The 25,839-nt window shown below is 44.3% G+C and overlaps 1 protein-coding gene across 1 annotated transcript; it reads left to right on the top strand.

The window, feature by feature from the left end:
* The first annotated feature begins 5,796 nt into the window (after positions 1 to 5,796).
* WNT2 (Wnt family member 2) lies at positions 5,797 to 23,857 on the top strand. Its single transcript, XM_085042657.1, has 5 exons — positions 5,797 to 6,209; positions 7,577 to 7,800; positions 10,735 to 11,012; positions 13,898 to 14,162; positions 22,633 to 23,857. The coding sequence occupies exons 1-5, from the start codon at positions 6,130 to 6,132 to the stop codon at positions 22,860 to 22,862; spliced, it is 1,077 nt and encodes a 358-aa protein (XP_084898783.1). The 5' UTR covers positions 5,797 to 6,129; the 3' UTR covers positions 22,863 to 23,857.
* The last annotated feature ends 1,982 nt before the right edge of the window (positions 23,858 to 25,839 follow it).

Genomic DNA, 25,839 nt, shown 5'->3' on the forward strand with positions numbered 1-25,839 from the left:
CTTTAGGTCTCTGAGCTTTCAGAAATGTTGTGTAGAGTCTTAAGCTTTTGGTATTCCCTCTAGAGACTAGTAAGGAGAAGATAAAAACTTAAATGCTATTCCAATCACGGCTACCACTGTTTTCTGCTTTTTTGTTTTAGAGAACTGCATTGGGTGTTAGTATGTTTCCTTTTTACTGCAATTGTTTTACCTCCTTTCCTCCTTCAAGGCCAGGAACATCCTGCAGAGTGATGAGGCCAGAGGCAAAAACAACATAAGTTTGGGGTTTTTTTCTGTTCTGCTCCCAAGTTGGGGTCAGAGGGGATAAGCTGTATTCACCACCACCATCTACCAGAAGAAGTGGAAATGAATGTTCTATCAGCATGAACAAAGTACAGGAAAGGAAATATTTCAAAAATAGTCCTCTGTTTCTTCATATTACCTTAGAATTAATCCTAAGCTAACAGGTCACATATTGCGAAAGGAAGACTCTTATATATACATACCAGTCCTTTAATTATCTCAAAATACAGTTCAAATGCAGTTGCTCAGTGGTGAGATGGCTCACAGGTAGTACTAGAACTTTGACACCCTGCATCTTTTGGGATTTCCTGTTGGGTCAAGGTGTTTTGGGGATGGTAGTGGAGATGGAGTGCGCAAACATGTTGTTCAGGCTTTTTTTCCTACGTGTGCTTTTGCATTAGTCGAGTGGAATTATTTCAACCGCTAGTAAGGTTTCTGCCCTTCAAAAGATGCTGCTGCTTAGGCCTTCCTTCTCCATTTCAATGACAATTTACATTAACAAAGTCACTTCAAAGGACACTGAGTATAGCTTCCATTTCAAGAGATCTGTTTCCTGCCACTAGTAGATCTTGACATTTGAGACAGTAAAAAATTAAATTTTTGTTCCATCAATTTGAAGAAAAGATCTGGTCATGTGGAGGCCTTTTAAGCTTAACTTGGAGGTCTTTCAGTTGAACAGAATATCTGCTTCTGAAAAGTTTTATCAGTATTTAAATTATTATGCATTTGGTGTAAAATACTTAGGAGGGAAAAAATAATGCTGGTAGGTTTTTTTCTAGTGTGAGAGTTGCAATAAAGTGTTTTTTTACAGAAGTGAGTCAAAGGTCTGAACTTTAGGAGATGACCTCCAAAATACATTTGGAAGAAGCTGGTCCTTTAAATTATCTTATGGATCACCTGTTTCTGATGGTTATACTCACAATTGCAAACACACATGTGAACGTCATTGAGTTAAACATAGGCTTTGTGCCAGCAGCATCCTTGGCATCCTGCACTGTTCAAGTATAATGTTCTAAGTTCCATAAATCACTCACAAGAAGCAAGGGTCTTGGAGTAACCACTTTAAGCTGTTTTCATTAATAGATCAAACAGGAACTGCATTGCATGAGGAGGACATGTTAAGAGCCAAATGAACAAAGATTATTTTAACCTACCATATTTTAAAAAAATCATGTTTACATTCTTGGATTCCAAACTCTTAAACAATGAGTTTCAAGATCCTTTATTCACTTTTCATATTGTTGCAGTGCCTCTTTCAAATTCTTTGACAAGGTGTCACAATATGGTAGTGATAGGGCAGGAAGCAAAGAAAAAGATTCCTTCAACATCTGGCCCCTGAGCTACACTGTCAGAATTCTTACCCCCACCAGCACCTCCTAAGGGAGCCTTCATATAAAAACATCCCTGCTGAGAGGCCTCCTTCTGCAAGTCATCAAATTGCAGTCATTATCCCAGAACAGTAAGAATAGAATGATTTGCACATCTATGAGGGGATTGGAGGAGAATGCTAAAGAGCTTTGCATGTATCAAGCAGGTAAGCTGCGCAACCCTGCTGCTGTTCTCCTCCTACAGTAGTGCAAATTGAGGAGCTGAGGATTGAGTGAATTGGACCTGGGGCCAAATCCTGCGGGATACCTAGTTGCTTAAAGATGTAGGGAGGTTCCTACTTACAATGTCATTGGATACCTAACTTTTCTTCATAGGGATGACCATACAATGACCTTTTCTGAATCTTTGGACTGTTACGTAAAATTAGGGCCTTGGGTGACCCTGTGGAGAACTGAAAGAACTGCAATTTTTTTTAATTTTTTTTTTTTTTAATTTGCATGTCTAAGATACACTGTGGTTTGTGTGTGTGTTGTGTCTCTCTTCTGTGCTTTGGGATTTGCCCTGCTCTTTAAGTTTGACTTGTGCAGTATGTGGCCTGTCATAAGGCATTACCAGTTATTCCTGTTAGCAAATTACAAGCAATAAAGAGTAATTGGGGGTATGTATGTTCTTAAATTGAGAAAGAGTGAGCTTTTTTTTTATATTACATTCTCCAATGAATTCAGGATGTGTTTGGTTTATCTTCTATTTCATTCAGGTGCCTTGTTGAGGACAAAACCTAATGAACAGTTTATTCCTTTCTTTTGTTGTCTTTGAACATCTTCAGGTGTTCCCCAAAGCTATCACTTCCTCATAAGTGTGAGTAGGTGCTTGTCTGTGTTTTCCTTCTCTGTTCCACCGGTTCTGCAAAAGCTACAGGTCATCTTTCCCAAATAAAGCTCCTGTGTTACTAGTAAAGTACTACAAATGTTGCTTTGGATCTTTATATGCAAATAAAAAGCCTTGAAGGTCTTACGTACCAGAAGTGTAAGTTTCTGCTTTTAAAGATGTATGCTGTCATTTCTTTGTTCTGGAGGCATGGGAGAAATGTATATTTGAAAATTTACATTTCACTATTCCAGAAATAGGAATTTCCAGGTAATGGGCTGTCTTGAGATATGAAGTAGGGTATTACATGAATTGAATTATGTGATGGGTACCTTTAACAGTTTTAATAGCTGATAAATTACTTCTAGTTTTTATCCTGATCCAAATGGTGTAGTTTCATGTAATACAGAGCAATAGTTCCTGGAAGTGGGACTTGCAGAGATCCCTCTGGGGGAGGATTTTCAGCTCTTTTAAGCTGTGCTACTGGCTGTAATATATATGGGAAGATGTGTTCTATTTAATTGTTTGGTGGGCTTTTTCTTTAAAAATTTTCTCAGATGAGCCTTCCATGCCTTCAGCTTTCCTGAAAACAGTCTTTATTTGAATGTAGAAATACAGGTTTAGCTACATTATTTTCATTATTGTATTGAAAAACCTCGGCTTGATCTCAGAAGGTATGCTGAAAAATTCAGTGCTCTGGCTACCTCTGTCATCTGTGTTGCATGTGGCATGATTTCTTAACTGTATGAGAAACTCTGTGCACATAGTACTTGTTGAAGACACCTACAGCTTTCTAGATTCAGTCTGTTCTTGCAGCAAGGGGGACAAGCAGCCTCTCCAGGGCTGCATCAGGAACCAGCACTCCCTCATTGGAGGAAGTGCTGGTTCCTGATGTTCATGGAGTCCTCCATGAACATTTTCAATGTGAGTCCTTTCCACAGGCTGCAGTTCTTCACAAACTGCTCCAACATGGGTGCCTCCCATGGGGTGCAGTCCTTCAGGAACAGACTGCTCCACTGTAGGTCCCCTGCAGGGCACAAGTTTTACCAGGAGTTTATTCTGGCATGGGCTTCCCACAGGGTCACCCCAGCATGGGGTTCTCTGTGGGCTGTCGGTGGATCCCTGATCCACCATGGACCTCCATGGGCTGCAGGGGAACAGCCTGGCTCACCATGGTCTGCACCATCGGCTGCATGGCATCTGGCATCTGCTCTGGCATCTGGAGCACCTTCTCCCCATCGCTCTTCACTGGTCTGGGTGCCTCCACAGCTCTTCCTGTCACATTGTCTAACACTCTTTAGCCCAACTGCTGTTGCAGAGGGTTTTTTTCACTTTATCAAATAGTGGTCCCAGAGGTGCAACTACCATCACTGATGGCCCTGACCTTTGCCAGTGGTAGGTTCATCTTGGAGCTGGCTGGCATTGGCTCTGTCAGACATATGGGAAGCTTCTGGTAGCTTCTCACAGAAGCCACCCCTCTAGGCTCCCTGCTACCTAAACCTGGCCTTGCAAACCCAATGTGGCCCCCCAGATTCCTATCCAGACTTGCCTGTTTTGTCATTCTGTATAATGAGAGCATGGTGGTTAATAGAACTAATGGATCCAAGGTGAACTTCTGTATGGCCAGCACAAAGTGGAGGTCTTGGAGAAATAATCTGAATAGCAATAAAGCTGGAGTGCAGATGTGGTAAATGACTTACAGAGAAGAAAAGGACATCACTGATAAGCCACTTGTGCAGTAGCCACAGGTAAAGGAGATCCTGTTAATACAGAAGGGTATGAGAAATTCTAAGAAGTCAGCTTTTTACTGCAAGCCTGAGAAAGCTGGTAGCAGGGAGGATTGTAGCCTCTATTTGTATGAGTCTAAAATATTGCTGGAATTCGCTGTCCTCTCACTGGTGTTTCTCTGGCCTGCTAATTGATCCAAAGTGTACTGTAAATGTAAGAAGTTGGCCAGAAGCTAAAAAATGGAGTGTTTTTACACATGATTATACTTTATCAAGTAGATGCTGAGTGCTCATCTGTTGCTTTTAAGATCTGCTGGAGTTAGTAAGAGCAGCTGTAGTTGCCTCTGGGCAAGTAGTACTGCTGCAGAAGCATTCATGTGTCCCAAACTTCAATTATTCTTACTTGGAAATCTTTGCAGTTGAAAGGTTTTGACATTGCAGTGTGGGTGGGTGTTAGGTGTTGGTTTCTGGGGGCTGTTTGGGGTATTTATTTCAAGTTAAGTTGATAAGTGGGTGAATGTTACCACCTCAAAAGTTCACATAATTCTACCTTTTGCATTTTCTTTCTGAAACCGAATGTGCTTACATCTAGTTCTATGTCTGTGATCTTGAGAAGTTGTACTGAGAAACAGGACAATGATGTTTCCTCTGCACACAGCCATGGCTGTAATACACTGCCTGAAGAACAGCTCTTAAGGGTGCTTACTAGCTTGCTTTTCCAGGATTTTCACCTGGAGTTGACAACTGCAGGTATCTTTTAGTAACAAGAGCTGTGTAGTCCCTAACTCACTTAGCAACCTTCAGCGTTTGTCTTTTTTTCAGTTAACGAGAGCTGTCTCGGAAGTGGGGCATCTCCAGCTTGATAGTGAGGGTTCGTTGTTTGGAATATGTGTTTGCACCCTGTATTTGCCTTGCAGAGATGACACGAAGTGAAAAAGTTGTTAAATCCGTTACTCTTGGCTTTGCTTCCAGCCCTGGCCGAATTGCTCCGCTCTTGGGCGGGGGCCGCCTGTCGTCTCTCGGGCCGGGGAGCGGTGCGGCGGCAGCGGGGTCCCCCATCCCACGATTCAAGCGCGATGGGGCTCAGAGCCCGTGGGCCGGGGGTCCCTGCGGTGCGGGGCTGTGCAGGGACGCCCGGGGGGGAGGCGGCCCGGCGTCGGTGCCCGCGGAGAAGCGGGGCCCGGGGCGAGGGGAGGCGGCCGGGCGGCGTCCGCCCCATACCGGGACTACAATGGTTCCCTGCTTCTCTCGCATCGGATCGCGGTTCCGTTCCGTGCTCGGTGTTCCCGGGTGCGCGTACCGAGCCATGAAGTGCCGTCGTGCCAAAACCCGAGAGCTGCCAAGTGCTGCTGGTCTGTAACAGCCTCCTGGGGCCACCGGCGGCTCCGCAGCAGGTCGCGTAGCATCTGCTGGCGGGTTTGAATTCACTGTCTGCTTGTAGGGTTATTGGAAAGCAACTGGCTCCTCGGGATTCCTTGCCTAATCAGAGGTGTTACCTCCTCCTCTTCCCCCAGTGTCTCTTGACATCATTTCATCCATCAGAGTTTCAGAGGAAAAAAAACACCAACCAAAGCAGAACCCACCCAGTCCGAGAGCAGCCCACACCAGCCCCTCAGTTTTGCCGTGACTGCAGGGAAGAGCTGGATCGGGGCAAAGATGAAGGATGGGAGCGGGGCTGAACTCCTTGTCCTGAGGGATTTGGTGCAGGGCGAAACGAGAGAAATCCAGAGCGATGCACCAACCGGCATCCCCCGTGTCCCGGGAGGGGAGCAGTAAGCCCCGCGGTCGCGCGTTGGCATGCGAAGGCGTTTGACCCACGGAAAAGAAGTAGCCCTCAAGGTGCGTTTGCCCCTACTCCTTGTTGCTCCATGGGATTTCTTCTGCCCCCTGCAACTGACCTGATGTGGACCGAAGCGTTTCTAACATGAACTTTCTCCCTGGGATCTGGTGGTCTCTTCCTTTGGTCTTGGTCTGGGCGACCCCACCAGTCACCTCCTCATGGTGGTAAGCTGTACAATTCCAGAAATTTTTATTTGCTCTTGGGGAAGGTGGGGTCGGATTAATTGTGAATTAGGGGAGGTGGGGGAAGCCTCTCCCTCTGAGTCTCGCACAAGCGGAGCTCGCTGCTGGCAGCTGCTCCGGTCCAGAAAGTCCGGCCCTAAAGCGAGCGGATTTAGACGGTCCCGGCACCTCCTTCTACACCCCTTCTCCACTTCACGACCTCCTCCTGCGCGCAAGCACAGCGCAACTTGCGTGGGCTGCGGGAGGCTTTCGGCAGCGGTGCGGGGGGACGCGGTCCGGCGGGAGCAGCGGGCACCGCCCGGCCGGCACTGCCCGGGGCGGCAGGGCCGCTGAGGGAGCGGGAGGAGGGCAGGGAGGCGGGCGGGGAATACGCCCGAGGGGCGCGGGCGAAGCGCTGCTGCTGGCAGCCGCCCCTCCGCGCCCCGGCGGCGCTGGGAATTGGCTACAGCAGCGCTATTTTTTTATTAATAATTTATTTTTTCCTTCTTCCTCGGCCTCCCCCGCCCCTCCCTCCTTCATAGTTTCTCCTCGCTAAACTGCAGACTGCCATGGCAGAGGTTTGAGAGCCCCGCGGTCAGCGCAGGGCGCGGCTTCAAGTGATAGTTGATGTCGGTGTGGGGCCTTAGGCAGCTCGCTGTGAAGAGGGTTAGAATGGAAACGTAAACCTGCCCCTCAGACTGGGGACCCCAACCAAGCCCAGGCTGAAAAGTTTTGGTGTAGGAGAGGAGTTGAACTCCTTCTTGTAATCCTGGGGTACACATTTAACCTTGACAAGGGCTGACGTGCGATCAGAGCCTGATTTACCAGACTGAGCAGGTTTCAATAAAATGACTGTCTGTGTCCTTAGCCGCATAAACGTTATTTATTGCGATGGCTTTTTGTCATGGTGTCTTCTAAATGCCACTTAACTATATATTTTTTGGAAGTCAAGGCTTTTACGACTTTATGATCGTATAAAATAATGAAAATACAAGAAAAGGACATTTTCTCCTGTTTGATCCCTTCAAAAGACACCTATAGAAGTTTGGGTTTTATGAGAGGTACCTTTCGAAACTTTTCAGGACTAATAGAGACCATCTGGATACAGATGATGTAATTTAATTTTTGTCAAGGTTTTTTTAAAGTATTGTTTGGAGCTGCAATAGCGGGGCTCGGGGTTCTCCTGAATGCTTCACATTATTTAAAAATACAGGGTCGGTGACTAATTGTGGAGGATTTCCACCAAAAAGGCAGAGCTAGCTGCAGCTCTGGACCCGCCGGAGGAAGGCTGAGGATCCTCCTCCCCCCGGAGTCTGTGCCCGGGGGTGGCCGCGGGCCCCCGGCGCTGCCCTGCCCCTTTCCTCCCGCAGGTACATGGGCGCCGTGGGCTCGTCGCGGGTGATGTGCGACAACGTGCCGGGCCTGGTGAGCCGGCAGCGGCAGCTGTGCCGGCGACACCCTGAGGCCATGCTCTCCATCGGCCGCGGCGTGGCCGCCTGGACGGCCGAGTGCCAGCACCAGTTCCGCCGGCACCGCTGGGACTGCAACGCCCTGGAGCGAGGGCAGCGCCTCCTCGGCCGCGTCCTGCTGCGCAGTGAGTGCCGCGGGCCGCGCCGCCTGAGGGAGGGAGGGAGGGAGGGAGGGGCTTGCCGCGGGCTCGGGCGGGGAGCGCAACCCCCGCGCCTGCGGGCTGAGGGGAAATCGGGTTTAGAGAGTCGGCGTGAGGGTACCAGAGCTCCTCACGAGGGTACCGGGGGCTGTTCTGGGGCTGGCACTGCCTGGGCAGTGTGCGGTGACGGTAAGTTGTGGCCATCCTCTTGTGTTCTTGTCCTTAGCAAAGGATGAAATTTGGTCTTACCTTTCAGGAGAGAGGCAAGAGGATATGCAAAGATATTTTAGGGTCTCACGGACAGCAGAACAGCATATATGATAACGTTAAATGCTGTATTGCTTAAAAACCTGTATCAAATTGGAAAGACAATGCGGGGTTTGGGCATATTAGGGGCTGGCTCTTCAGTTCCCGCCTTTTTTTTTTTTTTTTTTTTTTTTTTTTTTTTTTTTTTTTTTTGGAATCCCAAACCCACAAATTAAGGCCTAGAGGGAAATTGAGGCATCAGAATGTGGCAGCAGGACAGAAGACTTTCCCTCACAGCCCAGCCTCAGGACAGCAGTACTCGGGGCCTGCTGAAAGGGCACCTCGTGCAAACAGGAGCCCAGGGCGCTGGGATGGCAGACGACAATCTCTCCCGCAGGCCAGCTCTCGCTGGCGCATTTGGCCGGGAGAGCGCAGCAGCCGGGCGCAGTCCCTCCAGGGCTGTGCTGTCTGCGAGGTGTGGGGTCTGCGCCCGAGCCGGCGCTGCATTACCCTCCAGGCACTGCCACACTGAAGGTCAGGCTCCGGGGGAGAGACAGGCAGGGCACACACATCGATAGAGGTGAGCCAGCAGCTGAGGACTACACTGTGCTTCCCACGCTGAGGGAGGATGGTTAAGCAGGGTGGTGTTGGCATCTAAATGTCAGACTAAGGCATCTAGTGAGTCTTCAAATCTCAAATGTGGCCCTTTTGGCTCAAAGAAGTGTCTGGGGTCTGCTACTGTGTCAAAATGTTCTTACCCGAGTGATAAACGTGCTGAGATTCGTAGTGATTGCATCTCTTTTCACCAAGTGCCGCACCCTGGGCAGATGGCCTTGGTGCACAGCCAATGGGGCTGACCCTGCCCTGGTACTTGTGTCCCTGGGATGTCCCCAGTGCCATTCTGAGCTGTGAGCAGCTTGGTGCCTGCCAGAGGGGAGGAGGAAAGTACCCTGTGGCCGTTGCCTCACTGGTGGGCATGGAGAGAAGGATGGGAGACACTGGGCACACTGACCCAAGCAGTGGGATTTCATTCCACGCCAGGTTCCACTGCTAGTGAGGCTTCATGTTCCCTTAGCAATTATTTGTGAGTAACCAGTAACCTCACCCATAGGCTGAAGTTTTCAATGAGGTTTGTCTGATATTCAGGAAAACACGTCTGGCAGAACATGGCCTAATAATGATGAGGCTATTTAATAAAAAAGTAAAAATGCAGTTTTTCCAAAAGTGAAGTTTTCACTGTTGGCTCATGGGAGAGAATGACAACACCAGGCTTCTGAACTCTACACTGAGCCTGATCAGGCTGTGATTGCCGTGGAAATATAGCTTGATGCATCTCTCAAAAAATTAAATGGTTTTTATTAGTTAAATAAACTCAAATAAAACATTTCCCTTCCAACAACATCGAGTGTTTCTTTTTAATTAGCACTTTACAAATTTTTCATATTTCTGAATAAGTTTTCTCACAAATAAGTCTTCAAAAGAGTGTGATTTGTAACAAGCCATGGTAACTTCTTATTTTGAAGGCAGCATAGGGAAGGCATGGTTTTCCCAGTCATTTTGTAAGCTTTTAGTTGCCATTTGCAAAAGGTTGGCACAGCACATGGAAGTTCAGGGCCCATTCATTATTGAAATATATTGGTGCTACTGGGGTTGAAATACTAAATAATAAGTTATATGGTGTAATGCTGCGTCTACAAAAAGAAAATCACAGTTAACATTTGTCTTTGGGGTCCTATTTTACTGTGCTAGCATTACTTAAGGCTTAAAAGTCCTGCAAAGAGGTCTCTTTCACTGCAGGTTGTCTTAGATAAAGTAGGAAAATATGCCATTAGCATAAATAGATTTGTAGCAGTGTACTATAGCTCTGTTTTGTAAGCTACTACACCTTAAAATTTAAGAGCAATTATTACATTGAAATATGTACCTAATAGCCTCTGAGTAGGCATAGTCTAGAAATCCAGATAATCTTTAGTATAATGAAGAATCTTGATTAGGAGATGGGAAAGCTGCCAGGGCAGCTGGCACGAAGAAGTCACAGCTGCCAGACCAAATCCTGCCTCAAGCATGACACAAGCAGTGTCATTGATTTAAAGGAACTTATTTGTGTGAGTTATGGTTACAGGCTTAGTTCTAGGCAAAAAACCTAGTATTAACTTATTTTTCAGAAAATAACACCCAAGTTCTCTCCCTAGTGTGTTTCAAGCAGGGAAGTCTATTCCAAGTGCTTCAGGAGAGGAAAATCTAGGTTCAAGTGTTACTTGCAGTATTTTGCAATGTACATGTTGTTTTAGTGCCCCTATTTAATAATTTCTTAAACTTATCTCTCAAATGGCACTGAATATATTCTTCTAAATTCATGAAATATGATAGGAATACCAGCTGTCCTATTCACGTATCTGTGCAGAACAACTGATCCATGAAAGTATATTAATCAATATCAGAAGCAAATGTTTCATGTTTTCCAACTCTAACACTATATTGATGAGCTTTTACCAGGGAGGGGTCCAAGTTTAAGCCATGACTAATTCTGCCTCCAGGGAATGTGTATTTGTGTGATTTCAGCCTAGTTTATCTTTTGCTCTACAAAAGAAAGTCCAGGCTAAGTGTCTGGGTATAGGACAGCCACCCAAACTAGCTACCCCAATGATACTTAAAGAGACTTTTTTGTTTCAGGTAGTCGAGAATCTGCTTTTGTACATGCCATCTCCTCTGCTGGAGTTGTTTTTGCCATCACCAGGGCATGTAGCCAAGGGGAGCTGAAATCCTGCTCCTGTGATCCCAAGAAGAAAGGCTCTGCCAAGGACAGCAAGGGCCACTTTGACTGGGGTGGCTGCAGTGATAACATTGACTATGGCATTAAATTTGCCAGAGCCTTTGTGGACGCCAAAGAACGGAAAGGAAAAGATGCAAGGGCACTGATGAACCTTCACAACAACAGAGCTGGAAGGAAGGTGGGTGTCCATCCAATATGTGCCTAGAGATGTTCTTGGACAACTCCTTTGGGTCTTGGGCAGATAACAGTTGGCCCTTTCTGTCTGGTCTCAGCAGTAAGGAAGAAATATGGGAAGAGCAGGAGCCTGAGCTGCTGCTTCTGTCTCCCTTGCAGGTACAGTGTGACAGATCTCCAAACAGACTGAATTCAACTGACTAACAGTATTCCTGTTGGAGTCAGTTCAGTGGCTCCTTTTGTGGGAAGTTAAGCAGGAATCCCAGCTGCAGGATCAGTTTGGATTGAGGTTTTGTTTTGAGCCTAATTCTTATATAAGGAGGAGTTTTATTTTTGGTTGATACAGAATAGAAATTCCTAAGAGAGGCTGAAGTTCCCACTGAAGAACGGGCTTGACAAAGGGCAAATTCAAAATAACACTCAAGAAAAAAATGTCTTCTGTCCATTTCTGTATGTATATGGTAAACCTAATCACAAAGTGAGCAGAGATAAAAGGTAATTACTTCACTTTTTAAGAAAAGAAATCCAAAATACATGTCCCTCCAAAAGGCAATGGCCTTGGGGCATGACCTGTTCTAAAAAAAAAAAAAACTCTTTTCTAAAAATTATATGAAAATACCATTCCTGAATTTCAACTGAAAGAGTCTTTACTTTCCCATTATAGGTGAGTAGAAGGAGTAGTTGCCAGGTGTATTGCTCACTTTGGTGCAAGGGCTGATTAATTACATGCACTAACATTTTGTGGTGGTTGGTATAAAAAGTAAGAACAGTGCATGAAACTGGAATATGCTCTTTCATTATTTAAAACATATTAAAAATTTGCTGTTCCTATGACATCTGAAATAATACAGAAAAAATGTTTCATTCTGCTAGACCAAGCACTCCTGGAATTACTTGCAGAGACCTTTTGTTTCTTATCTTTGGTTTTCCTTAATGTATATTCAGTAGGAAGTAAACAGTTTGTATTCTGATCTTTTTGTGTTAAAAAATTCCCTTTTTAAAATCTGTAAAATTGTTTTATGTCAGCTAGCCATTATTGGAAGAAATGGTACTGCAAGAAGATGATTTTCCTGATAAATCTTTGTTCTTCAGCATCTTTCCTCCACCTGTTTATTGCCAGCAGGTGTAATTAATATGTGATGTAGACAGATGAGGCTATTCAGGTCAGTGATAGGCACATGCAGTACTGTGGTCATGTTTATGTTGCTATCCAAAAGTGGCAGAAGTCTACAACACAATGAAAGATTTTTTTGGGGGTGAATAAGTTCCATGATGGGAAGCACTTTCTGTAATATTTGAGCATCTTAGTAAGTTTTAAAAAATACCTCTGCCAAATTAGTCAGTACTGGTAAGTAGATTTTTTAGAAAATTATCAAGAGATTTTAATAAATATATTCAATTAAAAATAGTGAATATATTCTCATGTGCTCTAGGACCTGCTTTATGGACAAGGATGCTGTTTTGTAGCTACAGCACAGTAGTGTAAGTTTAGCTTGCAGGGATCTCAATACCTCAGCTGCCCGTGAGCCTGGAATTTGGACCTGTTTTTTTCTTGCCCCCAAAAGGGCTGTTGATAGATTTTTTTTTTAAACTAGACTATTCCAATTGTATTAATTAAAAACTAAATAGAATAAATATTTGTAATATTCCCATATGAAACATAGAACATAACATGCTGTGCATCACTGTAGGAACATCACTGATAAAAAAAAACAGACCTGCATTCCTACGTGCTTCTTCCACAATTCCAGCAAGTTGTTTTAAACATACAAGTAGTTAAAGTGATTTCTGCTCAGATAATTAAAACCAAGCATCAGCTTATATCCCAGATTTGTGATATGGCAATGAAGCAGGGCTGTGGGAATATCAGTGACTTCTTTGAAGTAGTCATATCATTTACAAGTTGGAAAGAAAATTAAAAGTCCTTTGGTTTTATAATACATTCTCACTTTATTACTAAGTGCTTGACTGAAAAATGCTGCCCCACTGTGCATCAATCTCACTTCTAATCATGGAACTTTTTTCTCTCTTACCTTCATCTCATGATGACATTCCTCTTGTACAAACTCTAAAAAGTTCATATTTCATGAACCCTTAAGGCATAATATTTCTAGATCAAATATCCATATCTACATAATTAGGAATGAATTATTTATTGTCTATGAACCCATCTGTTGCTCTCCAACATCATACAGATAGCTTAAATGTCTGAAATGAAGCTGAAATGGCTTTTATGCTATCCAGATGTTAAATTAATAAGGGTGACCTCTCCAGTACAAACTAACAAAGGTCTTATTCTAAAATGTTTGTTAAAAGGTGTACAAGCATTTTAAGTATACTGTAATTTCAAATTCTGCATAGATCTGATGCCTAGCTCAGGCACATTGCTTTACACAGTCTTTGTGAAATCATTTAAATATTAAATGCCTATGAATTTCTGTGCAATATTTGAAACACTGTTCAGGGCAAAGGGCAACTTCATGAAGGTGAGCTAGAGAGGGTCAGAAGGTCAGCATGGTGATCCTGCAGCTGGATCAATGGGAAAAGGGCATGCCTTCCCCTCCCAAGGGGCTGAATGATTCTGGCCATTTCTGATCCATTTCTCTTGCCCAGTCTGTGTCCCAGCACTACAGAGCACATCGATCCTTGGGATGACTGGCAGGAGCTGGAAGGTAAGGCCACAGCAGGAGGATTGCGTGTGCGGTGAGTCAAGCAACCAGAGCAGACCAACCACATGGGGATGACTTGACGCTGCCAGTGGGTGTCACTACAGACCGTAATTTGGAGACTTATTGCAGGCCTGGCACTACAGGATGGCTGGAAAAGGGCTGAGAAGCAATTAATTACAGTTTGTTTTACCTGTGTATATTTTACTGTATTTCTAAACAGGCCGTGAAGCGATTTTTGAAACAGGAGTGCAAATGTCATGGTGTGAGTGGATCGTGCACTCTAAGGACCTGCTGGCTGGCCATGGCAGACTTTAGGAAAACAGGAGATTATCTGTGGAAGAAATACAATGGAGCAATTCAGGTGGTCATGAATCAAGATGGCACGGGTTTCACTGTGGCTAATAAGAAATTTAAGAAGCCAACTAAGAACGACCTGGTATACTTTGAAAGTTCTCCAGACTACTGTATCAGGGACAGGGATGTAGGTAAGCCACTATCATTGCACGTGAATGGTTTTATTTAAGATGTTTGTACTTCAAAGGTCAAAAATTATCGTGTGTGTGTGTGTGTAAATATATACATATGTATATATATATTTATGTACTTATATATATAAAAGAATATAAATCCATGCATGTAATCAGCTGGGAACAGGCAAGAAGATGTTTTCGAGTGACTCAGTACAAGAGCAATAGTTCCTTAATGTCTCTAGATGTACAAGGGCCAGTTGTTCTAATGTAATTCAGCAGTTTCTGCCAGATGATATTGAGCCCTGGAGATGCTGTAAGGCAAAGCTGCTTTCAGTGCAAGTTTGAATTGTGCTCTGGAGGCAGGTCTGTACTGGGCACAGCCACACTCATGCCTGTGTCACACAGCTCACTCCAGAGCTGCTCCAAGCCCCATGATGTCCCTGTGATAACACCTTCTGTTGCATTGCTTCCCTTCCATGTTGCTATACCAGCAGTGCAGTGCCCTCCTTTATCTGCACATTCCCACAGCTCACTGCGACCGTGGACCCTGACTATAGACATGGACCCAGACTGTAGACTGTGGACATGCCTGTCCCCATCTAATGTGGGAGGTAGAGCTTGTGCCAATCCAACCCTCCTTGCACCAGTCAAGGCAGCTGTGGGTGACACAGGGTGAGGCAGCTGGAGGATGTGCAGGTGAATGAAAGTAGAGGCCTGAGAGACACAGCACACTGAGCTGAGTGGCACAACTGTTTATACCTCTTGACAAGGCAGTGTTGGCTCTGTCCATGACAACCATCACATTTTCTGAAGAGATGTGCCAGCCCCAGTGGGAAGAGATAAAGTTTCGATGCTGCTATTAACACTGGATTTTCCTGCTTTCAGAGATTCAACAGAGACACACTTAGCAGTGTTAGAGAATTCAAGGCATTGCCAAGCACCAGGAATCCTGCTTATGGTTCTTGACCCATGTATATAGTATTTTCTGATGTGGCAATTAAAAACTAACAACTAGAAAACCAGAAATTTGGAACAGAGAGTCAGACTGAGTAATGTATGAGAGAAGTTGTGGAACTAATTAATAGGTTGTATAATGGACCAGATTGCAGCCCATATGACATATCCATAAGTATCTGGACAGTGATGCAGCTCAACTCTCTTTGGCACTGCTGTGTATTTACAATCCAAGTTTGCTTGGAATAAACATTGCAAAACAGCTGTACTTAAATAAGAACAACATGTGAATTCCTGGTCATGAACCCAGAATTTCATCCAGTACAATTACATTTTACAGTGTTTCTGGTTAGTTGGGTAGTCAACATAATTTTAAATGTTATTTATTGTTTTGGCAGGTGATGTTTATTACCTAACCAAGCACATATTGTTCCTTGAAGAGTGACCGATACTGTGAATTCTGATGCTTTAATCCAAGTGAATAAATGGGCATATTGTGGCATTGTGCAGAGATTACCTTTGCAGACTAGGGTTTTTTCAAAACATTTATCTCTTGAGGTTGCTTCATTCATTGTCAAAACCATGATTTCTTTTGCCCTGGGAGGAGAACCCATACACTACCCAATTCTATGTCAAAAAGACATTTAATAATCTGTTTGTACTAAGACTAATCTCATCTGTCAGTCTTGTTATGGTGGAGGAGAGTGGGCATTTTTCACCCTAGTGTATTTATGTGCATTTGCCAGACACTGACAAGCCTGCCCAGAGATGGCAAAGTCTGACATGTGCTTTGGCTCAGCTCAAGATTAGGCTGCAGTTGAGGTGGTGTTTCTTTGCTGCCCAGAATTCAGAGAATGTGGCTGTTTGGAAGAACATTTTTGGCAAAATGCAGTAAACCTTTGATGGGATGTGGGATGCCTTGCTGCTTGCATTGAGCAAAGAAAGAATCACACAAACAAAACCCGATCTGGCTTTGAGAGAGATGATTTTGAAAGCTGAACAACATTTTTTCATTTTTTGGTTTGCCCTGTTGAGCATTCCAGAGTGCCACCTCTGTTAAATGGCTGCAAAAGAAATTAGAATATGGAAATCTGAGTTTGGAAAGAGGTGGGGAGTATATCAGTGTCAGCTCCAATCTAATACCACACTGTTTTCGTATGTCCTTGAATACAGTTCTGCCTTTCATTCTCCAGGGAATTCAAGTAATTTAGTGCTTCAGGAAAAGAATATATCTGGAGGTTGGTTAGTATTGTGGCTGAATGAAGGATTCACAGAGCAGACCTTATGAAGCATCATGACTTGACCAGGAGACAGCTTCACAAAGTGTAAAATGTCCCAGCCAGTGTCCTCTGTACCCTGGGTGTGCTAACACATAGGAACCAGTGAGTTAATGATGCTCAAGGGTTCTGCCATTAGCAGCCTACCCAGAAAAAAGCAGATACCTTCTCTTGCACCACTGGAACTTCCACGCTGAGTCTGGCAGTCTGTCTGAGGGGGCAGCTGGACATACATACATGGAACACCCCAAAATGTGGTTTGTTTGGTTGGTGGTTTTTTTTTGTTTTGTTTTGGGCTTTTTTTTTGTTTTGTTTTTTTTGCCTCTAGAAGGAAAAGAGGAGTAATTGATTTCAGGAGAGGTATGATATGGGAAATCACTAATAGTAGCTCAATAGCAAGAGAACGTAATAACCTGACCACCTCTTTCCTCTCCTTAAGATTTCACGAAGGACCAGAGGAAGATCCTCCCAACTGTTCAGAACTCATTTAACCCTGCACATATAACTCTGCTGAAATAATTTTTGCTCACAATTTTATACTCAAAATTTGATAGAAACAGAGATAAAATATTCCAGAGAGCTTTTAAAAATCTTGTTGTGATCCTTTGTATCGTCTTCCTTATATCATCATAAATTTCCAGCTTTCAAACTCAATACAAGCATACCCAGGACTGCTTGTCTCTAGGGAGAGACCTGTTAAGAGTGATAGAACTGTGACAGGAACTAAAGTGACAGCTGTGCAAGTGGCAGTCCTTCTGTTGCATGTACTACCTTACCTTGAATGTGCTATTTCACCTCCAAAATGCTCTAAAAACCCCTCTTGCTTCTCTGTTTATAGGCTTCTATTTTAAGCTTTTTAAGTTTTAAAAAGTTGCTATTCGTCCATCCATGCAGGCTAGTTTGGTTGAAAGCTGTTGTAAGCTTATCACGTTTGGGATATACCAGTGGACACACAGAGACTGCTTTAGGGATAAACACACGAGCAGCCCTAGAGTGGGCACCAGCAGCCTTCTGGCTGAGCCTTTGTTAAAACCTGCTGTTTATTGACACTGTAAAAGCAGTGGAACATCTCCCTGAAAATGTTTAGTAACAGGTTTATTAAAAATTCATTTGTACAGAGCAACCAAAAACCTTTAGGCAGCACTTGAGAGACAGGGCATGTCTTACATGCAGAAGATCTCAATCTGCTGGAGCAGTCCCTCAGAACCTGCTGCAATTCCATGTGCCATGTGCTTCAAGCCATCCATAGGTTTCTCCCAACAGTCACATGGTCCCAGTTGGGCACTGTCAATGCCAGAGTTGCTACTTTTGCCTGTGCATGTGATCACATTCCTGGATTGCAGGGGTCATCTCCTGTGTCCCCAACAAGCAGACAGGTGTGACTGTGTTTGAGGACCCTGTGCATCTGGTTTCCCCATGCCTCACTGTGGAGAGCCATGTGCAGTGCTACCTGCAGCTCTCTGGAGCTGTGTGCTGGGTGATGAATCACCTGCCCAGGGTGATGTGCTTTGGGTCCATCACAGGGCGGGTTTTGTGTTAGTTTATTCCACTTGCTGCCCCACATAAGCCATTTGCTGCATTTTTGAGACATAGTGTAGTTTGTGAGTCCTGCTGTTGTGCAAGATGTGTTAGTGCTCGAGGTATGTAACCCACGGAGGGTAACCAATTGTGATCTCTGTCAAACACTTCTCACTGAGGCTGGCCACATACAGGCCATTCCTGTGTGACTTCTTGGCCTGCATCTCCCAATTTGTGCATTACAAACACGTTGGGTGCAGTCCCAGCCCCGTGCAGGATGGTGGGGGAACTTGCAAATGGCTTCCCATCAGGGCTGCTCTCCTCCAAGCACCACCTGGTAAGGCAGCAGTGCCAGCACCCTAAAAGCCTCAGGGAGCTGTGGGGATAGGAAGGCTCTCAGGGGCTACAGGAATTAGAATGAGGCATGTTTGCTTGAAACTGAATCTGGATAAGCTGTTTCTATCAACACATTGCCATCTCTTCAGTGCTGGCCCAGGAAATCCCAGCCCCTCCAGACAAATCTGCCTTCAATGTGTACTGCCTGTTCTGTCCAGCCCTTCTGTACTGGGTGTTGTACATAGGATCCAGTAGCTCAGAGCTACTTTTCTGTGAATATTTTCCTTAATTTTTTTTCCCCAAAAACACTTGTGGGGAAACTATTGTTGAGACTTCACTGGTTTTGTGCCTTTTTTTTTTTTTTTTTTTTTTGTGTGTGTGTGTGTGTAAGTCTAATAATGGATGTTATTGCTTGACTCTGGATTTTAATCAACAGAAGTAGAAGGAAAAAGCTCACATTATAAAGGACTTAATACATTTTAGGGCTTTAAGAATGGAAAAAAAATATTTTTCAACATAACACATGCTGACTTCAGAAAACAACTGTGCAAACTGAGAAGAAAGGGCTTGATGTACAGGCTGTGAAGCTGGCAGTATGAAAAGCTGTGGATGTTTTGGCAGGTAAAATGTGTGTAGCTATGGCAATTCTAACATTTGAAATGAAAACAAAGAGGTTGTATAAAAACTTCTTACAAGTTAGAACATACTCCTGCCTCTTAAGTGCTGAGGAGATGCATTGCAGGTAGCAGGCAAACATCAGAAAACTCTGCCTCATTTTGTGCAGTGTCTTCTGCTGCCTTCACACTCAGAGACCTGCCAAGGAGCGCAGTAACTTGTCTAGCTCCTCGCTGCTGGTTACTGTTCATTTTCTTTCTCACTCATGGAGAAGTTTTTCACTCACTTTCATAGAGAAGCTGCAAAGATACTGAAGATGCTCTTTGAACTTAAAAAAAAAGTTGGTTTTGCTCAGAAACGAAGCCATTATATGAGCTTGTTTCCACTTTTGTCACGATCTGGGGATAACTTAGTCCCCTCTCCTAGAGGTGTAGTAAATGTTGATGTCGTTTTGTGGGCAGCATAAGATGATACCAATTTCTGACTGTCTGTAAGTGGCTGAAATAATTTTGTTGTCGAAGTTGGTGGCAAAACTCCTGTTGAAAGTAATGGGTGCATCCTACTTAGGTTGTCCTTTAATGCCATGTGATTTCCCCTTAAATCTGGAAATAAGAACATTGGACTTGGAAACTAATTTTTGTCTCAGCTGAGAAATGTGGTCAAACCTTTCTGGGTAGCTCCTGATGGATGAGGGGAAACATGGCATCTTCCTTCACCTCCAGCAGCCAAATGACACAGCCCCACTCTGCTCCCGGTTGGGAGTTGTACTGAGGTGGGGAGTGACTTTGCTTTTCCTCGACTGGTGTGAATTCCTGATATAGCATGTTAGTCACACAGGTCACAAGCTTGGCCTCTGTACTGGGTTTTTTTGGTCTGAACAGAGAGAGCAGGACAAGTGTCTTTAAAAGTTACTCACAGAATCAGTTAAGTTGGAAAAGACCTCTTAGATCATCCAATCCAACCTTTGAGCAAACACCACCATGTCACCATGTCAACTACACCATGGCACTAAGTGCCATGTCTGGTCTTTCCTTAAACAACTCAGGGCCAGTGACTCCACCACCTCCTTGGGAAATCCATTCCCATATCTAACAACCCTTTCTGTGAACTTGGTTGTATTTTGCACAGTCTGGGATGTGATGCATATCTCTGTGGGCTGAGACAAGCACCAGAACTTACCCAGCTGTTTGCTCAGTGTCATGGATGGAGGAGAGTGTGATGGCTGGGAAGCAGGACCTGGCTTGTTTTCCACCACAGGATTACTTGTGCATCATGTTGCTCTGATCTCTCCTGACTCCTCAGCCTTGCCTAGACTGGGGGCAGTGGGCACCACTGGAAGTCTTTCTTCCCCCATAGTGGAGTGATTCCTGAGAAAAAGATCTGGGAAAGGCTTTTTGGCATCACTGCTATGCCTGTTGTACCAGTTGCCTCGGTGCAGCTGGCTTTGCATGGCTGAGGGCTTGCTGGGAGTAGTGCATGGCACGTGGGTCACTGCTCCTCCCTGGGCCTTCCTGCAGGGGATCCAGGTGCCAGCACCGGCTGTAGGGACAATAGGTGAGGAGTAGGAGTTACTGTTGGTTTCCTGGTGCAGGGTGTGCCTGATGCACCACATCACTGGTGGTTACATCCAACTGAGATGCTCCCCCAAATATCAGAGGCTTACTTTAAAGTGCTAAGCAGCTGTGTCCCCAAGGATGTTATGCAGATCACTGTTGCATAGACAGCAGCATGAACATGCTCAGACCCCAAGGAGATTTGGGATTTATCAGGCCGCAGGAGCCTGTTTCTGGCTCCACTCAGTGTGTTTTCTCTTCCCTCTGCCAGTTCCCTCTGGGGTGGCTCAGCACATCTCTGCTTGGCTGGCTCAGCAGCACCTTTGCAGCTCAGGCCCCCTGAGCCAGCGCAGGGGCTCAGCAGCCAGTGAGGGGCTCCAGAATGGGTGGCCATGGGCACCTGCTGAGCCTGGGGGCAGGGAGCCACACAACACCCTCTGCTCTGCTGCAGCAGACCTGAACCAGCCATTTGATAGTGAAGCTTTCCAGGTGTATATTTCTACCCAATGAATATTTAAGTATTTAAATAAATACAGGAATCTAGGCCATGGGAGGGAATCTGGGATGTGTTCTAGGGGCTGAAAGACTTCTCCAGGACAGCAGTTGAAGCCTGTCCTAAGTTTGATGCAAAAAGAGGAAAATTTGCACCTCCATGGCTGAGAGGCTGGATCATGTGTCCCATGAAAAAACACGGTGTGAGAAGGTGACTTTGCTTCAGTCCCCAAGACCCCTCATTGCATCAGTGGCTTGGGGTCAGCCCCCATGGAATGTGAAGTCTCCCTGATGCTGGGGGAGCAGCAGGGGATGGAGGGACAGCGAAGACTTGTAAGGTATGAACTGCCTTGAGAGAGCAGCATCAGTACATACAACCATACGTACACCGTACAGGAAAAAAAAGAAAATTGGAATTTATTCAGCTTAAATTATTAATAATTACAACTTAACTGCAGTTTACATTTTATTAATTAAGATTGGTTTGCTATCCTAGCTCATGAAAATTTTAAATAATGTTTGCATATATTTAGTTTCCTTAAGAAGGTAAATTGTTCACGTTCGGTGTGCACCTGTGAATACACTTTGTAAAATATTTCCAGTTAACTTATTGACCACAGCTGTTCCTTAGTAAATACCACCTTGCCCAAGAAGAGAATGGAGCTGTAATCAAGTCTATGGAAAATGTCAGAAGAATGTTAATTTTGTGGATATACCTGAATTTGATTCATAATTGCAATACATAGGAAATTAGGTGAAGCAATTAATTTTTACAAAGTTTTCAGATTGGTTGTAATAACGTGTCACCAGCTGTGGTATTGATCCTAAAATGTACCCTAAAATCAGTTTGTTAGATGATCAGCAGCTCCTCTGTGGTAGAGTCAATACTCAGGTTAAGACATGCCTTACAGAGCCATTTTGTGCCACGTGGATCTAGGCAGAGGCATTTCAGCCACTCTTCCTCAGTGTTTCCAGAATATGACAAGGTGTGATATGGTTCCTACCCCTCCTTCTGTCCCAAGCAGGCCATAATTTAGTTTCTTCTAATTTCATCATGAAAGGGCAAAAGAACCCTTGGTGTTATCCCACAGAGATGAGAGGCACACAGAGCAGCCACTCTTCAGCTGCCACCTGAACTGGTGGATTGGGGCCAGTGGGTATACATAGCAGTGATGCCAAATGCCTGAGGTGCTTCTGCACTCACTTCTGCAGGACTTTAATCATTGGCAGCGCAGTTACTTTGCCCATTGTGTCCCTTGCAACCACCAAATTTCGTGGTCTCCTCTTTGCCAGCCCTCTCCTGCCTATCCAGAGCTCCCCTGCAAAGCCCATGAGATCCCGAGCATGAAGATGCTCCACCTGGGCATCCCATTTCAGACAGCCCTGGGGAACTGGGTGTAGGGAGCAGGAAGGGGCTGCCTTGGGAAGGGTGTCTGCTTTCTGGAGGGGAAGAAAGTGAGAAAAGATGAAGCAAAGCATAATAATATTAACAAAATCAGGCAGAGCCTTCAAGTATTTTGTCCATTTTATTCCTCCTCATCTCCAGACCTGATTTCCAGGGGAAATATAAGAGCAATTTTACCTTATTATAGGCGTTTCTCTAGCTTGACATTGAGTCCTAGGTGATGTGATGTTGAAGGATCAAACACATTGCAAATTTTAACTCCTATACCTGTTTTCATATGCTTACTGTCTTCCCTTAAAATGTGCCTCCTGACCTTTGCTGTGTTCCCTTTGCAGGGTCCCTTGGCACGGCCGGTCGGGTGTGTAACCAAACCTCCCGTGGCATGGACAGCTGTGAAGTGATGTGCTGTGGGAGAGGCTATGACACCTCCCGTGTCAGCAGGATGACAAAATGCGAGTGCAAATTCCACTGGTGTTGTGCTGTGCGCTGCCAGGACTGCCTGGAAGTGGTGGATATTCACACCTGCAAAGCACCGAAGAGCGCTGGCTGGATTTCCCGGACATGATGCACAGGCTACTGATGCTGAGGACTGCAGCCTTTGCCCTTCCTGGTCCATGCAGAGAATGCACCAGAGGTCTTTTTTACTTTTATGCCTGTTTTGCCTTTGTTGTTCATTGCACAGAAGCTGCTGAATAATTGATACAAACCCTGCAGCATTTACTTCACATTTCTGCATGACAGTGTTGGTGCAGAGTTCTGTGCATAAACTGAAGCAGCCCTGGAAGGACCTACTTATGCCAAGACTCTTCCAACCACCATGTAACTCTCCTCCAGAATCCTTGTGGGAATTCATTCCTCCATCAGGAACACAGCAAGATACAACATGTGGCACTTTTACAAGATAACACCACCAACCACATGGGCTGAGCTTGCTCAAGCAACGTCTGAAGGATCTTGGGCAGGTCAGTTGAGCCCTGGATACCAAATGGCTTGGGAGTTTGAGCACTGGTTGGTGATTTCTCCATGAAAAAAAATTTGGGGCCAGATTGGTGAAACGCTTTCCTGGAAGGGTGTTTGCTCATCCCTGGTGGACTGGAGTTTCCAGTAAGGTGGCCACCTGAGGCCTCCATTAGCACACTGTGACTTCCTGTGGGGCAGGAATTGGCCCATGGCCTAAAAGAAAGGAAATTGCAGGAGATGTATCCAGCCACAACACTCTGATGAACTATTAGAGTCAAAGCAAATGTCTTAGTTACATGTTTGTGAAAACTTGCCTTAAAAGCTTTTAAAAAGTAATTAACTGCTGAGGATTTTTTTCCTGACCCAAAGGATTGAAGAGAATGGTTTTTCAGCCTAATGAAAGCTGGGTACAGAATACTCAACTACCTAAGGATGAGGTCTCTTTTTCACATACAAAATAGTGGAAAAATGTTTGCAAACAATGATGGAGAAGGAAATGCCTTGTCTCAGTAATGATTTGGTTTCTAAAGAATTTATCAGCTTCTATGTTCTTTTAAATGTAATAAATCTAAATGTGCTCAAAATTTTACTTTCCACTCAGATGGGGCCTTCCAAATTATTTTTTCTGCATACTTTCTGCAAAAAACTCATGCCTGTGATTCAGAGTGTATCGGTGTGTGATAGAGGCAGTTACAGGTTGTGCCAGGTCCATATGCTGGGCTGAGATCAGCACAAAGCAAGAAGTTGCTGTAAAGATGTGTAAGCTTATGAGGCCCCGAAACCACAACCTTGGTAGAGAGGGACTGGGTCAGAGAGGGACCAGCTGCCTCTCCTCAGGGCAGAGATGAGCAACATGAACCAAGAGAAAGGTGGTTTCTGTGCCAGTAAGTATATAAGAAGGCCCTGAAAAAGCACCCATGAAGAGCAAAGTAATGAAAAAAAAATGTAGGAAAAGGAGGTTGAATGAGTGATAGAACATAACGTAGATGAAGGTAAAACTTCCATATGAAAATGAAATAGGCTGGAAGAACCCTAGCAGGTACAAACAGTGCAGAAAAAAGTAATATCCAAGTAGCTAACCAAGGCAATGAAGTGAATACTCTGGGTATGTTTTGGTTTTGGAACTTTTTAAAAGACTATTTAAAAAGGAGGTTTTGCATTAAGCAGTCTTGAGGGAGCAGTCATTTACATATGGAAGGCTTTGGAATAAGTTTGTATCATTAAAATGGGTAATTCATCTCCAGAAGGCACAGCTGGCAATAAAAGATTAGGAGGCTCCAGAAAGTTCTTTATTTGGACAGTAAGGTAATGGCTCAGTTATTGTATATAGTAATGATCATGGCTAGAGATAACAATAATCACACTTCTGTCTATAAACCAACTGCTGGTGGGAACAGCCCTGCCCGTGTGTCTGTGCATGTGCAGTATGTACATTCATACCCACGTGCAGCTCAGGGGTTATACTGCTGGCCTCTTCATTGCTGCCAATTCTCGTTCTGGGCTGGATAAGGAAAATTTCATACCTAATTGTATTTAAAGGTGAGCTCCAAGGAGAATTTTTATTGGGATTTCACTGTGAAATTAAATCCACATGTAGTTCATAGCCTCAGCAATATCATACTTCAAACCTTAAAGAATTTAAAACAGTATAATAATTTTTAACTTTTTAATGCCATTTAAAAAAATATTCAGGGAGCCTGTGTAGTCTAAAAAGTTACCTATATAATAAAGCTGAAAATATTTCAGTGTTCTGGAAAAGAGAAAAGAGGCTCATTCTTACAAGAGAACTTGTTTTAGCCAGTTGAATGAAGGGTAATGAAATCAGATATCTTCTAAAATCTATTATTTATTTAATATTCCAGAAAACCAACTCACCAGAGTTCTGCAGTCCCAGGTAAAGTTTTCGAGTCACCGTATTAAAGATGTATTAACCTTTATTCCCCTACCTGGTCCTCCTCCACTAAGGTACCTCTTCTTGCTCCAAACTTTCCCCTGGTCTCAGAAGCCTGTAGTTCCTGAAGGTTGGTCTTACCAGTAAGACCAGGAAGATGGGGACATTGAGTCCCTTGGCATTTTCAGTGTCCTCTGCCACCCTGTCAGGCAGCAAGCTTAGCCAGGTGCGCACAACAGGCTGATGTTCCCATTTCAGGCATGTGCCATATCAGTAAGCTGTGATGCAATGCCTGCATCATAACCACTTCACCAGAGGAAACTCAGAATATTTCACAGCATAACAAATGTGTAAGCGCTGAGTTGGTGACTTACTTGAAGACAGTTTTTTCTGTATTTATGGGGTTTTTGGATTTTTTTTAAGAGCTCAAGGTAGGCTTCTTAGAGATGCAGGCATTTCTGCTGCTTCTTTCACAAAAACTTTTGCTATTTCTTAGTGGCAGAAGACACCCAGAGATGTAAATATTGCCAGGAAAGGCCCCTCCACAATATTCAGCAAATCCAAAAATCAAAAAAAGAATATAAAAGGGAAAAAAAGAGGGAAAAAAAGAAGAAACAGAAATCAGGCTTGGCAAATGAAATAGTCCTGTATTTTTTTTCTATGGAATAAACTTACTCATGTATTTAGTCAT

The sequence above is a fragment of the Lichenostomus cassidix genome, chromosome 1Aa (assembly GCF_008360975.1).
Source record: "Lichenostomus cassidix isolate B80296 chromosome 1Aa, HeHo_3.0, whole genome shotgun sequence".
Lineage (NCBI taxonomy): Eukaryota > Metazoa > Chordata > Aves > Passeriformes > Meliphagidae > Lichenostomus > Lichenostomus cassidix.